General features: G+C 43.4%; 1 protein-coding gene across 5 annotated transcripts in view; it reads left to right on the top strand.

Annotated features, from left to right (window-relative positions):
- METAP1D (methionyl aminopeptidase type 1D, mitochondrial) overlaps positions 1-14,316 on the top strand; it is a 90,215-nt gene that overhangs the window by 53,329 nt on the left and 22,570 nt on the right. Inside the window, exon 1 of one of the 5 annotated variants that reach the window (XM_075529279.1) lies at positions 11,067-11,143. The exons of the other annotated variants lie outside the window; for them this stretch is intronic. Coding sequence (XP_075385394.1) covers positions 11,125-11,143 — 19 coding nt within the window. The 5' untranslated portion in view covers positions 11,067-11,124. Of the gene's footprint in view, positions 1-11,066; positions 11,144-14,316 lie in introns of those variants that run through there. 5 annotated transcript variants of the gene reach the window in all.

Below are 14,316 nucleotides of genomic sequence, written 5' to 3'. Positions count from 1 at the left end.
AGAAAGAGGGTTTTCTGTTCCAATAAGCAGTTACAGTCTTGGAAACTGACAGGGGCAGTCCCAGTTCTACCTTATCCTATCTGGTTGCTCTGATCACCATCCACTCAATATCAGGGAGTCTAGCGTGTGTGTGTGTGTGTGTGTGTATGTGTGTATACACACGCGTAGTATCACACGAGGAATAAATAAAGTAGCCGGATGGCTGTGCAGAATTGTCATCTGGCATGTTGACTAGTCATGTACACTGAATCATCCCTCCGTCAGATGTCAGTGCAGGCCAGTCATGACAGCGAAAGGAACGGAAACCGGGGGTCAGCGGCGGTGGGTTTGAAACATCTCCAATGTCCACATCCGTTCCTGTCCGTGTTCCTCATCAGCTGCCTTCTTTTGATTTAGGGCTGAGGCCAGGTGATTTGCAGCTATTTCTAAGGGCGAGCTCTGCTTTTTCTATTCTTTATTTTTCCCTCCCCTTTCTTTGGACTCCTTAGCAGGTGAAGACAGGGTCGTTGTTCACCATCTCTGGCTCCTCTCTGTGGCTGCATATTGCTGTAGATACAGTAGTCCTGACCCTACCCTTGAGGCGCAGCCTTAATTGAAGCAGGACCCCCAAACTTGCTTCTTGAATGGCAAATGTTTTCATAGATTTCCTCCTAATGCATATGTATTGGTTTGGTGTCCCAGAAATCTGTCTCTGTGGGTGTTCACTTGGATTCTGAAAATAGAGCTAGAGGCTTGAAGTGGTTTCTGAATAAATAATGGAACATGTGTTTGAAGTCTGTAGCTCTTCCTTCTCCTTAACCACATCCTAGATAACCCGCCAGTGGCGGGTGTCATTTGTGTGAATGGATTCTCCAGTTTGCGTTTTCAAGGCCGTCTCTTTTCTTCATTCTAGCTGTCTGAATGATGAATGTGACCAGGAAAATGCTGTTGACCCATTTAAATCATGTCAAACGATACCCACTGCTCATCTACATAGCGCACTCCCCCTGAATGGTACATCTTACGTGTGGGAGCCAGTACACTACAAAATCATGTTTACTAGTTGAGTGTATGAAATAAATAACATGTAAGACATTAAGACTAAGGGCAGCCCTAGCGAAGGGTCACGGTGGAGGGTCAGCATGGACCCGCTGCCGCGGGCTCTTGAGGCACTAACCCGGAAACTGTTCAAACAGCAGTTGTCAGTGAGAATCACCCAGAAGCGGAACCGCGTGGTAGCATTTCTGTTTCCTAACTTAATTAGAGGAAGTGGGAGGGTGGTGGCATGTAACACTTTGGGTTTAAGAAAAGTCTTTTTGTCAAAGCATGTTTTTAATATCACTTGACTATTATGGGATTTAGACTATATAGTTGAGTTCTTTCAACTGTTAATCAGTAGTTGTGAAAATAACTGGGCTGAAAAAAATGTTTGAGATTTTTTTTATCGTGATTTCATTACACTGGTCTCTGAACAATTTTAAAGCTAATTTTTAGTTGGAACTATTTTGATCAGTGATCAGGTAACAAAGATAGCTTTGACAGGTTTTAAGTATTTAAATTTTATAAAGACGTGATTTGCATCGCATTTAAATAAAGGCAGAATTTAAAGGTGCTAGATTTAGGCTATCAGGTTTCCATGGTTACACCTTTCCAAGTTATTTTGTGTGTTGTGTAAATAGGTCTGTGAGTCACTGATAATTATTTGTTTTTTTGTTTGTTCTCTTGGTAATTCTGTGTTTAGCTGAATTTAATACAGTTCACACAGCGTGCTTTGGTTTATGTATATTTTAGTGTTCGTGATTGACAGTGATTGAGCATTTCTTATAGAGTGCTTGCCTTTTTTGTCATAAATGATGTATGTTGGTAGTGCTTGAAATGTAAATAAGTTCTTCCTGTATCAGTGTTTAATAAACAGGAATTTTTATGCAAAGATGACTTCTTGGCACATTTAAACAATAAGGCATGGGAAACTCTAGACTATTTCCACTAAACACATTGTGCACCAAGACAAATATGTTTGCATTTTTACAAACTTTTAAGTCACTTGATGCTACCAAAGACAGCACAGTGACTTCTGGATAAGCCCAACACTGCCTGGATACCACTTAGTCGCAATAAAAGCAGCAGAATGTTGACACTGGACTTCCCAGGCGATGTCATCACTGAGATATAGACTCCCTAGCGTGATTTCTCCCAGTCCATCCGCTCACCAGTTCGGTCACTCTGGCAGGTATGACTGTGTTCAGAAGGTTGTAATTCTTTACAAAGATCCCACCATTGCTGTTGGTAGGTGCCGCAAGTAGGTTCTGACTCAGAGCGACAGGGTGGAACACTGCCAGGGGCTGTGCCATCAGCACATCACCAAGGGCCCACTGAGAACTCACACAGCAAAGCCGCAAAACAAGCCTGTGCACAATCCATGCGGTGAAGCCTTTCCTGTGTACACCCCCCTCACGGGACGCTGTTCAGTTTGTACAGTAATTAGACATCTGCCGTCTCACTCGATGGCCATGGCAATGAAGGAGGGGAGACACAGGGAAGCTGGGCTAGCATGGGGCATAAATAGCCACACAAACCCAGCCTGGAGTAATCTCTCTTTTTTTAAGAATCAGATAAAACGATTTTCAATAGCTCATGGTGGCAAACTGAAGTTAATATTACTAGACAGGTAAGAATGTAATGCACTCAAAAAGGTATATTGTCGAATCATGCGTTTAAGTAAACATATTTGGTAAAATCTTGCCAGATGCAAGAGTCTCTCACTCACTGCCATCAAGGCAGGCCCGGCTCACCGAGACCTCTTAAGAGAGGGTAGCACTGCGCTTATGGGTTCCCAAGACTGTCACCCTCTTTGAGAAACGGTTTTATTGACGTATAGGTCACATATCATACAATTCAGTGGCTCGGTGGTATGGAGAAAAGTCGTGCCATTATCACCACGGTTGTTTTTGAACATTTTTCTTTCTTGTACTCGTCGATGTTGGAGTATTCTCTTTATTCCTGTGTCATTGGGTACTCTGTGGGCTACCCAAGGCACAGTCTGAATTTTCAGGTTGGTTTCTACCTACTGATTGGGTCAGTCCATTTTACAGTCACTTTCTCTCCCCATTCTGTGACCAGTGATAGTAAGTGTCATTCACGTGTGCTTGTATCCATCATGGCTTTACAATCAACAGAGCAACCCAGAGAGAACGCACTAGTTGATAGCGGAGAAGGCCTCCCTCGAATGAGCTATCAGAGGTCTGGTGAGTTCCACCAACTGGTGCTCAGAGAAGAAAACTCCAGCCATTTTCATTAGGAAGCTACAGCAGTTTAATTAGCAAGGACATCCTAGGGTGCATTCAAAAGCAAATCCCACTCTATTTTGAATGGTGGTGCCTTCTTTTTCATCTTGAAATTAGTTGTGTTTTATTTGAGTGTTTGGGGGTTGGTCTTATTTTTGTACCACTCTGGTGTAAATACAGTTCAAAAGATAATAACTATGTCTTACATTAGACAATAAATATGCTTCAAAGTATTATAAACATCAGTTCTTTCAGTATTGTAGATATATTGAAGACTTTATTCTAAAACTGATATGTCTGTCATTCTATTACTTGTGACTGATCTTGGTCAGCTATGATTTTCCTTCTGTCTCTTTCTTTTTAGAGACTTTATTGAAGGCCCTTATTTCTAAAAATAATATCTTAATGTGTTTTCCAAAAAAGTTTACACATCAAATTAAGTTCTCATTTCAGCTAAGATTTTAAAATCAAATTGTGTTGCTAGCAATGAAACAGCTTACTCTTCATACAAATAAAGAATACTTGTTCTAGTGTTGCTGGAGTCAGTTTCCATTTTTAATATTCAGCACAAAAATAACAGTTTCACAGTTGAGAATCCATATTTTAAATAATAATTTTCAAAGCTACATGGCGGGATTTATGCAGACTTCCACAGATGCCCGTGCCATTTTAACACATTATACTTTTTGCATCGCTGCTTAGAGCTATGGAGTGATTACCTATTCACAGTAGTGAACCAAATGTACGTAGTTGGATTGGATATGGGATTATTTGTGACAACTCTGTTCATCCAAAAGTCTGCCTTCAACCGTCTGCAGCTTTTTTCCTCTTTTAAAGAGGCTACTGTGTACTTTCTCTTTATTTTCCTTGTGGAAATAACTCTTTGGTGAGTGATCTTGGCTTCCATTGTCTTGGTCTGTGAAGCCTCAACTATAGAAGCCTGGAAATGCCTTGTTTGCCCCATTAGCTTTGTTCATTTTATGTTCTGATTTTTGACGAACCTACCGAGCAGTGTTCACTGCTTGCCTATAAGGGAGAGACAAAATTCCACAATGGATTGATATTCCACAATTTTCTTTGTATTTCATGCTGTTGGCTTGGACTTGTACAGTGAAAATATTCTCAGGAAAACAGTAAGTTGGAGTGTGTATGTTTGTTTGTCTGTGTACTGCCGTTTTGGACAAAGCTCTGAGCTATTTTACACCAGTTATTAGCATAAGTCACTTTAAACGGCTCATCGACAAAGAGAAAGACAGGAATACCTCCAGCAGGGTAACTCGAGCAGGGTGACATAAGCTTCACTGGACACGGTTGTGCGATGAAATGAAGCCTCAAGATGTGATAGCTGTTCTCAAACGCTTTAGTCCCCAGGAAGAATGTCCATGTAAAACTGTGTCTTTAACCATGGACAGGAGATCCCCGTCCACATGACCAATGTCTCAAATAGTATTATACATGACAGGGGTACTTATCAATAGTCTGGTTTTGTTTTTAAGAGTTAAAGGGCTTTTCTTACTACGTCAATTTTAAACAACAAAACTTCAGTGGGCTTTCCCGAAAATGGAATTCCGTGTGCGGTTTCTATGAAATTGCCGTCTCTGGTTCTTGTTTTAATATGAAATTTTAATTTTCCCCCTCTCTAGCTGAAGTGTGTGAGGTGACAGAAATGTTTCTTTGTGAGACTGTGGAGAGCTGGAATTGCCAGCTGGTCTGTGCTGCCCTGGCAGCATGTACTCCCTGGGCAGCCAGCCTGGGGGAGACTCTCCTATTATGTTGACAGAGCAGTTGGTCCTGGTTCTTTCTGGTGTTGTGCTTCAACTCCAATCAGAACGGGTCTTTTATTCTGTCTTTAAAAGATATTGTGGCATCCAGAAAATCTGGCAAAGAATATGATATTTTGGTGACATTTTTCACAGGGCTCAAGTAGAATGAATTATTACATTTTAACCATGGCCCTAATAAACAGGTCCTTTATTTCCCTTGGAAGAATACAGTATTCTTTGTCCAAGAAGCTGCCTGAGTGTATGGATTGTTGAAGTGCTAAAAAGCTGCTTTTCTCTAAACTTTCGCTGAGAAACAATGAGCTTTGCTAAGCATATAGATTTAGATTTTTAAAAGATGAAGAAAACATGTTTATTATCTTTAATGGAGAAGTTCCATGCAGTAGTCCTAGTTCCTTTCCCCAATTAATCTTCTCTGGGTAACAAGCCCCTCGGCATCAGACACTGTGCTTTGAGTGTTACAATTTGGGGGTTCTCACTGTACCCTTCACACATCTCCTGCAGCAGTGGTTGAGTCAGCAGGAAGGCACTGTTTTCCGGGCACACAATTTGAGTCTGCTCTAGTAAGTAGGTTTGCTCCGGGATTTACGTTGGCAGAGTACGTTGGGGTGGTTTTCTTTCCCAAGAGTTAGGGAAAGCTTTCTGTTTAAATCACAAGTCCCCAGGTTCAGAGGTGTATGTTAATGAAGAATCACATTATTAGTATTATCAAGCACAGCTTTGCTAATGAAGGATGGACTATTTTCGGAAATGGCTTCTGAACGTATCATTGACATTACACTCTTACCAGTTGCTAGTCTATTGATACATTTTTTAACTGGAGGGGGAGGAGCATGGAGCCAGCTTCTCTTGGAGCCTGGGGGAAGGTCATGTATTGCCTGACCTGGCAACCAGTCTTGAATGTTGTTATTATTGGCAGAAGGGCCCTCAGGCCTCTCCCTTTCCTCTCCCCAGAAGCCACTGTGGCTCTGGCTGACTGGCCCAGCTTCTCTAGAACCCCACTTTCCTGGCTCTTGTGTATGTCTGGATGAGGAGCTCTGCACCCACAGGCCAGTAACCACCGCATCTTCTTCTGACTGCATAATTTTGTTGTAAGTAATAGTGGCCCAATTTTCTTTTTTAACTTGAGGATGATGCAGCCTCCTAGAAATTGCAAATATAGAAAATTAAATAACAACAACAAGTTGTGACTCATTCTGATTCTTCACGAAAGTCAGCTATGACACTCTGTGTCACTCACAATATCGTAACATTTTATTTCTACAGAATCTTTGTGAACCAGTCTTGGCTGCTTCGAACTTAGAGGACAACACTGTTGAATGTCAAGTCCATTCTTTATTCGAGACAAGTACTGATGCCTGTAAACTTGGGACTTAGCTATATGCTTTTTTTTTTTGAAGAAAACAATCTGTTTTCCAACACCTGTGTAACAACTGGACTTGCATCTTCTTTAGAAATGCTTCATAAACACCGTAGCATTATCATCCAAGGGTTGTTGCCAAATGCTCTTAGTTGGGGTGAGGGAGAGTGTTTTGTTTTTGTGAAGCAGATCTGGCCCTCTGAGGGCATCTTAGCCTGGACTTAGGAAACAGCGGTGCATGTGTCTATGTCCAGGATTTCCTGCACCGAAGAAAACGTGTGGACAGCATCTGGGGAGAAGGAGCCTCTTTACCAGCTTGTTTCCTGTAAAGCTCAATTGGAAGACCTTGCCTGTGCAAATAGATTTCAAAATAGAGCCTGCCCTTTGACTGGCTCCATAATTACATGGCTCGCTCTGTATTTTATTTGGCAGCCAGAGTAGTTAACCCCTGGAAGCAAGGGGCTGATGGCATGGCCAGCTTGGCTTCCCAGACATGTCCATGGGAATGAATAACCCACTGTTTGGAGAAGCCTAGAGCAGGAAAAAAAAAAAAAAGAAAACACACACACATAACACACTGGAATAGTCTTCAACTGAACTGCAGTTTTTACAAAACAAGCTTAATGATGTTTATTATGATTACTCTAAAAACCTCATTTTGTCCTCATTGTATAGACTGTAGAGGTATTAATTGTTTTATCTTTTAATTCAAGGGAAAAAAGGGGGGAGTTGGGAGATTCCTTGATGCTTTGATGTAATCAACATCTGTCAACAGAATGAATCTGCTCTTGTTTCCGCTCAAGGGCCCCATCCTTCAGTCTCTGCATCAGCCCCGGGCAGTCCCTGCTTGTTTTCCCTCCACCACGACAGGTTCTTTCTCAGGAAACGTGAGCTGCTGCCCTTTTGTTTTGCAGGCTCCTTAGAATTGGAAGGAACCTTCCATCTTTCTCATCTACTCCTGAACTACCTCATGTGATGCAGACGATTTAATTTTCCTCTCACAACAGTTTGTGCAAGTGATCAAGCCTCTCAGGCAGACAGACAGCGCTTCTGGTTAAGCAATGAAAGGCATGGATATGTATGGGCAGTGGCCGCCTTTGGTTTTGAGGCAAACAGCACTCCCACTCTGGGTAATTGGCTGGAGTTCATAGAACGTGATCTTTCCGGGGTTCTAAAGCGGCACCTTGAAAATGTATTCCTGTGCTGTGCACCCTCCTGAACCTGTGTAGAAAGCTCTGCGATGAGTCTTAAACAGTTAGGAACACGTCAGATGGTTGTCAGAAAGTTGCCTTTCCCCTTTCTCTCTCTCTCTGTCTCTCTCTCTAAAGTTAATGCATTATTTAAGCAAATCATTTGGTTTAAAATTAAAATCATCAATGGTGTAAGAGCCCTATTTGAAAATGAATTAGAAAAACATTGTTGTTTTCATTCTTAGTAATCATAAATCATTTAAATCTGGCAGGCAACCTCCCTTCATCCAAAATAATTGCCTCCATTTGTTAAATCAATTAGATGTTAATATACTATAAATAATAGTTTTGTTACGAGACTTTGGCATTTGCTGATCATTATGAAAAAAATGCAGTCAGTGGGACATTTTACTAGGGTGTCTGTTCAATCACACATTTTCTCTGGCTGACATTGTGAGCTGACGTCAGGTAGTGCCAGGCTACCTGATTGTGCTGTTTCTTTTCTCCCACAGAGCCCTGGTTCCTCCGCAGTGTAGTGTAACTGAGGGTCGATGGGACAACACGCTGCTGCGGGGCACTGCATCCCTGGAAACGGGCAATGAACAAATAGAGGTGTTGGTAGTGCACGTCGGAGTCCAAATGGGCTCCGTTCAGTTGTTCAACTTGCCTGGAAGAGTGCGCATTTTCAGTGCCCCATTTGACAGTCCAGTCAGACCTTTCTCATAAGAATACTTGTTGATTAAAGAAAACTCGTGTTTTCCAGGGTAAAATCGACTCAATTAAGGGCCATTAGTAGAGGTGTACATAAAAACCCAGCGCTCAGGGGTGTACTGGAAGCGGTTCATTATGTGATCTCAAATGCCCACGCAGATGACAATTAAAATGGACCCTGGGTGCCAGCCCAGTACATATGGGGCATGTTGTTTGCAGCAACATGAGGCGTGGAAATGCTTTCCTCCCTCCATCCTCCTGGAATTCTGTGATCCCACCCTCCAGCCTGAAGCCATGGAGGGAAATAAAATGAAGCTTTTAGAAATTGATGTTATTACCAAATATGAAAATATTTAAAACTGTACCCTGGATTTACATGACAAACACAAATTGGAAGCAGGAAAAAATGTGCTGCAGGATGTATGTCGCAAGAGACTCGCAGGCCCAGTGGGCCCGCCACAGAGGGTAGAGTTTTGGGTGTTCCAATCCTAGTAGCCCCAGATAGAATTTTTTGTCACATTGAAAATCATTCTTACTATTATCTTTGATAACAGTAAATATGCTAGGATTGATAACAAATAAGGGATAGATTTACTGTCAAGAAAACCCCAAGCAGGGTTTGTTTTTTTTAATGTAATCAACAGTAACAGCACTCACCACAGGCAGGCAGCTCTACCCAGATCAAACTGATAAAAAGCGACCCCTTGCCTATATGGGGCTCTCCTCATGGGCCTGATGCTCGCCCACCAGGGGCACCGAAGCTCACTTTCCCCTAGCTGACTAGCCCTGCCAGTAATTAGGTCACACCTGAATCTATTTCCCCAAAGCAGGGTTAACAAAAGAAGTTGTGTGACTGTGGGTTCCCGGTGGATGGTGCCTCAGGAGATGGAGAGGCCGCCATGTGGCAGCTGGGGACCCAACTGGTGTCCCACTTCTGACGATCTGTAGCGGGCTGCAAGTTTGCTGAAATGTGGATGGCAACGCAACTGAGTCGGAGGCTTGCTAGGGGAGAAGAGGTGATGATGGCAAGAATTGTAACCCAAAGGAGCGATAGATAGGTGGTTCCACACTGAACTCTGCAGCAGCAAAAAGGGAGGAGCCAAGTGAGACGCATCCCCATATCGGTGGAAGAGAGCTGAGTGCCGGTGAGGCGATAGAGACTAGCTGGTGGAGAAGGGCAGGATGCCCACGGGACCCCACAGTGACTGCGTAGACTCGGAAGAGTGGGGCTTGAGACAGGAGCACCCATGAAGACTGGGATGCTGGGATGCACATACCTGCAAAGAGGAGGTACACCACAGAGGACCAGCCAATGGCAGAAGGCCCCCCCAGAAAGCCAGCCGGGGGTGGGAGGTCAGCCTATGTTTGTCAGGCCTTTGGACTACGTACGTGCCCCTTTGGACTTCTCTTCCAAAGCATCTCCATCAGTAAATGTACTCTCCCTGTTCAAAGCTTTTCTCTGGCTCTGATCTGAATTTTGTCCCTGTCCTGAAATCTTTCTTGCAAGTGGGGCAAGAACTGAAGAGTGGAGAGGCTCAAAACTCTGAGCCCCCTCCTGGTAAAAGTAACAACTTGGAAGTTAGATGGTTAAAATAATGTATTAGGGAAAAAGACAAACCGAACGTCAGTGTGGCCTCAGCTCCACTCGGCAGTCCCACGCACTGCAGAGTAGAAGCGAGCCCGTGCGATGGTCAAGGTGGTAACCTTCCAAACACAGATCACCCAGCCTCCCAGTCTTGGAGGTAGTCCAGTGCGAACTTCCTACCACCTACGGACGCCTGTACTGTTATCCCACTGCCATCAGCTGAGCCTGCCTCACAGAGCCTGGATAGTGTTTGCAAGGCAGGAAACCCTCACAGGCGCAGGATAGCCTCATCTTGCTCCCATGAAGCGACTTATGGGTTTGAACCTCTGACCTTGTGGTTAGCAGCCCAACGCTACCTGACAGTGCCACCAGGCCTCCTATACTAAGGTATTAACTAATTGCTATTGGGTAGTTGCCGACTCATAGCTACCCTATAGGACAGGGTAAAATTTCCCTTTGGGGTTTCAGAGACTTTAAATCTTTATGGGAATAGAGTGGTGTGTTTGAATCCCCAGACGTTAGTAACTCTGTGTAGCTTCACTATGACATCTGGGGCCTTTCTGAAAGTGTTAGTAGTGCTTTAATAAGGAATATATATATTACACACAGATTCTTCCTAGAAGTGGTTTGTATGTCCTTTCCATGTCCTTGAATATAATGGGGTCTGGGGTTTTTAATGTGCTTACCCTGTGGTTGGAAAATTTATTAATTACTACCTATTAATAACAATATGATAAGCAGGGTTGAGGGTCTCTCCCTCCCCTCCCCCCCAAGGTAATTGGAGGACCATTATCTTGTAAAGGCATTCATTGATTTAAGACCATTTCTTCATTTCATCTGTGAAAACACTAGAATTTTTTTAAATTTTTCTGGTTTGTAATGAATAGTTAGTGGAATAAACACGGTGTGGTACCTTATTATCCTGTTACCTTGTGACAACATTTATAAAATGTCTTTTATGAGATTGAAATAAAAGATTTCCCTTCGAATATGAAAGGATCTTATGAGAGTGGAATTGCCGAGTACATTGCAGAAACATAATTGTCCACAGATTGAATACCTGTATATTCAGGCTGGGTTCCCGGTGTGTCGATTTTGCCACCTGGTCATCTGTATGTGTGCCTGCCTCTTTTCAGCAGGGAGTTCTCGTGTGGCAGCCCGGGTACCGTGGCAACAGTGCTCATCCTAAAAGTGATGTCTCAAAAGCCTCATCCAAATACCTAGTCGAGGCTTGATGACTTCATGCCTCAAGTGTAAGTACATAGAAAAGATTCCCCCGATAATGACTGTGTACTTGAACTTGATAATACTGATAAAGACGATATCTCTTTCATGTAATCAGCCACATTAGGGGGGGCGGGGAGCAAAACATAAGTCCTAGAATTGATCGCAGGCCACGTCATCCGCACTGCTCAACCGAACGTTGCTGAGCAAAAGCACAAGTGTCGGAACTGACAGAGGTCTGTGAGGTAGTGCGGCCCAACTCCCTGGTCTGACCGGGCCCTCTGTTTCTCAGGGAGATCAGCTCAGCCAAGCTCTCAGGGCAGGACTTGGCAGCAGTTAAGCTTTCGGTCAGGATTCACAGCTTGTGTTGTTGCTCCAGGCTACACAGTTAGTTCATGGAATGACCGGGGTGGAACCTTGGCACGAGTTGCCATCCAGCGCCATGTCTCACCTTGGCCCTTTATCATCACACACAGCGCCATCGGCTCTAACCGAATGTATTTGTTTATGTGTTTAATGCCTTCCCCCCACCACAAGAATGTAAGCCCCAGAACAGCAGGGCCCTTTTCATCTTGTTCACCCTGTGCCCAGAGCACAGGCTCTAGTGGGAATTCAAGACGTTGTCGATGAATGGAAGAGCAAGTGTAGGAGCTCCACAGGTAGATGCATCCATGAAAGAGTTGAGAAGGAAAAGGAAGACAGTTACATTTCCTGGAGCGCCTATTTGTAGATGATGTTGTTGTTAGCTGCTGCGGGCTTGACCCTCAGCTCATCCCCAACTCACAGTGACCCTCCGACAACAGAGCTGCACACTGCCTATCATACACCGGCCTCGTGACTGGTTGTCTTTGATGCATGTTTTGGAAGCAGACCTTTCTTCCTAGTCCAGCTTAGTCTGTCAGTACCATCGAAAGCTGTACAGCCTCATTGCCGTATGCAAGCCTCCACTGATGGATGGTGATTGCCACACTTGAGATTCATTGGCTGGGGTATGAATTTGGGTATACTACCGGGAAGGCAACAGTCTGTCACTGAATCACCATTGCCTCATTGTTTATTTGTTTTTTGTTAGTTTAACCATCAACATACACACACACACACAATTTTTTTTCTCAGCCAACACAATAGCCTAGTGTTGAAGAAAGCTCTACTATTCCTATTTAATCATGAAGAAAGTGGAGCTCAGAAGGCTTAGCAAATTGGACCTGTCTGACTTCAAAGATCATGTTCATACCGAAAACAGATTCACTACCGTCGAGTTGATTCTGACTCATAGAGACCCTAAGGACAGAGTAGAACTGGCTCTGTGGGTTTCCAAGACTGTAATTCTTTATGGGACCAGAAAGTCCCCTTTTTCTCCCTTAGAGGGGCTGGTGGTTTCAAACTATAGACCTTGCAATTAGCAGCCCAACGTGTAACCACTGCGCCATTAGGCTCCATCGGTGCAATTTGTTTTTAGTTTCCTGACTGCTGCTTCCATGAGCATTGATCGTGGATCAAAGTGACTTACCTTGAAGAACGTTATCAGTTTAAGTGTTAGTAACTGTTAACATTATTAGTGGTCATCATAATAGACACTTCTCTTGCAATGGAAACACTGTGATTGTGTGTTGCATAGTTGCTCCCATTTAGTGTCAACTAGGGGACCAGGAATCGTGGATTGACTTCACAGGAGTCTTCCGTTGACCTGTGCTGAGACTCAGATTTGCCATCTCTCTGTGCAGAGCAGCTAACTGCTCTCCGCTACCTCGCTGAAGCCTGCGTTTGGTCAGCAAAGGGAATGTGACTTGAGAGAATGGATAGGTTAGGTTAAACCCACCGTCGGTTTCCAATAAATCAGTTAATAATCGTGGCAACTTAATAGCTTAATGATGCTTTTTACATTTTTCTGGGAGATTCTATAGGTGTATTCATTTTCTTCCATACCTAGGAGGGAGGCAGGGAGCTCAGTCTGCTTTCCCTCCATTGGGCACTTCCTGGCGCCTCCGTAGCTTCAGCTGGGAAAGACAGTAATGGCTGTTCGCCATTCATAAGGCTCTAGTGTCGTCATAATGTTTGTTTTTAGTAATTGTAATGTTTTCCTCCTCATTTTTCTTCCTTGTGTTTTCTTCCTCATTTTATTGCTTAAATGCTTTTAAAGGAACTATCACTTATTGGGCACCCATTAAATGGAAGGTACTTTCACATACCTTAATCCAATTAAGGTTTTCATATGACTCGAGAGACTTGCTCAGGGTCACGCAGCTGGTAGAACTGAGACAAGAGTCTAGACTTCTGCTTTCTGATCTTCTGCTTTGCCTAGAAAACCAACCTGCCCCTCACCTACTACCTGACAATCCTAGGACTGGTGAGGTTTCTACAAGCAACTAATATTTTTAAGAAGTTATATTACTGACATTGTGTGTAGTGTTTACGATTGTTTAAAACAATACCCAGAACATGTCAGTAAGCTTGATTCAATGATATTAACATTGCGTTTTATGAAAGAGCATCAGTTAGTGAAACTTCTGACATGGAATCATTGGGGTTTCTATCGTTGTCTTTTTGCAATTCAGTTAGAGACCTTACATAGCTCATGTTTCCATCATGCGTCACAGATGCAATGGTCTAGGTCATTGGCTCTCAAACTTAAATGGACACTAGAGGGGGGACCTGTAAAACCACAGAGTCCCTAAGAGTGACAGAGTCATCAATAGGTGGAGGAGTTACCTGAGAATTTGCATCTCTTTTTCACGTGATAACGATTTTCTCCACGTGATACCCATTTCACCAATCTGTGCCCTAGACCAGTGGTCAGCAACTTTTGTCTGTAAAAGACCAGATATAAATATTTTAGTCTGCATGGGCACTAAGGTCTCTGTCATAGCTACCCAGCCTTAACCATTTAGATACTTTAAGTGACTAACAGGGTCCTGTGCCAAATACCCTTTCTTCATGATCACTGAAATTTGAATTTGCTCTAATGTGTGCTTGAATTCTGGTATTGGGGAAGCATGTTGAAAGAACCGTGGGCTGTGGCTATCAAAAGAGATAGCATCTGGGGTCTTAAAGGCTTGAAGGTAAACAAGCGGCCTTCTGGCTCAGAAGCAATAAAACCCACATAGAAGAAGCACACCAGCCTGTGAGACCACAAGGTGCTGAAGGGATCAGTTATCAGGCATCAAAGAACAACAAAAAAAAACCAAAACCATCATTTTGTGCT

This window comes from Tenrec ecaudatus, chromosome 13 (genome assembly GCF_050624435.1).
Source record: "Tenrec ecaudatus isolate mTenEca1 chromosome 13, mTenEca1.hap1, whole genome shotgun sequence".
Classification (NCBI taxonomy): Eukaryota; Metazoa; Chordata; class Mammalia; order Afrosoricida; family Tenrecidae; genus Tenrec; species Tenrec ecaudatus.
The sequence above is the reverse complement of the archived record's forward strand: the minus strand, read 5'-3'. Positions and strand labels throughout refer to the sequence as shown.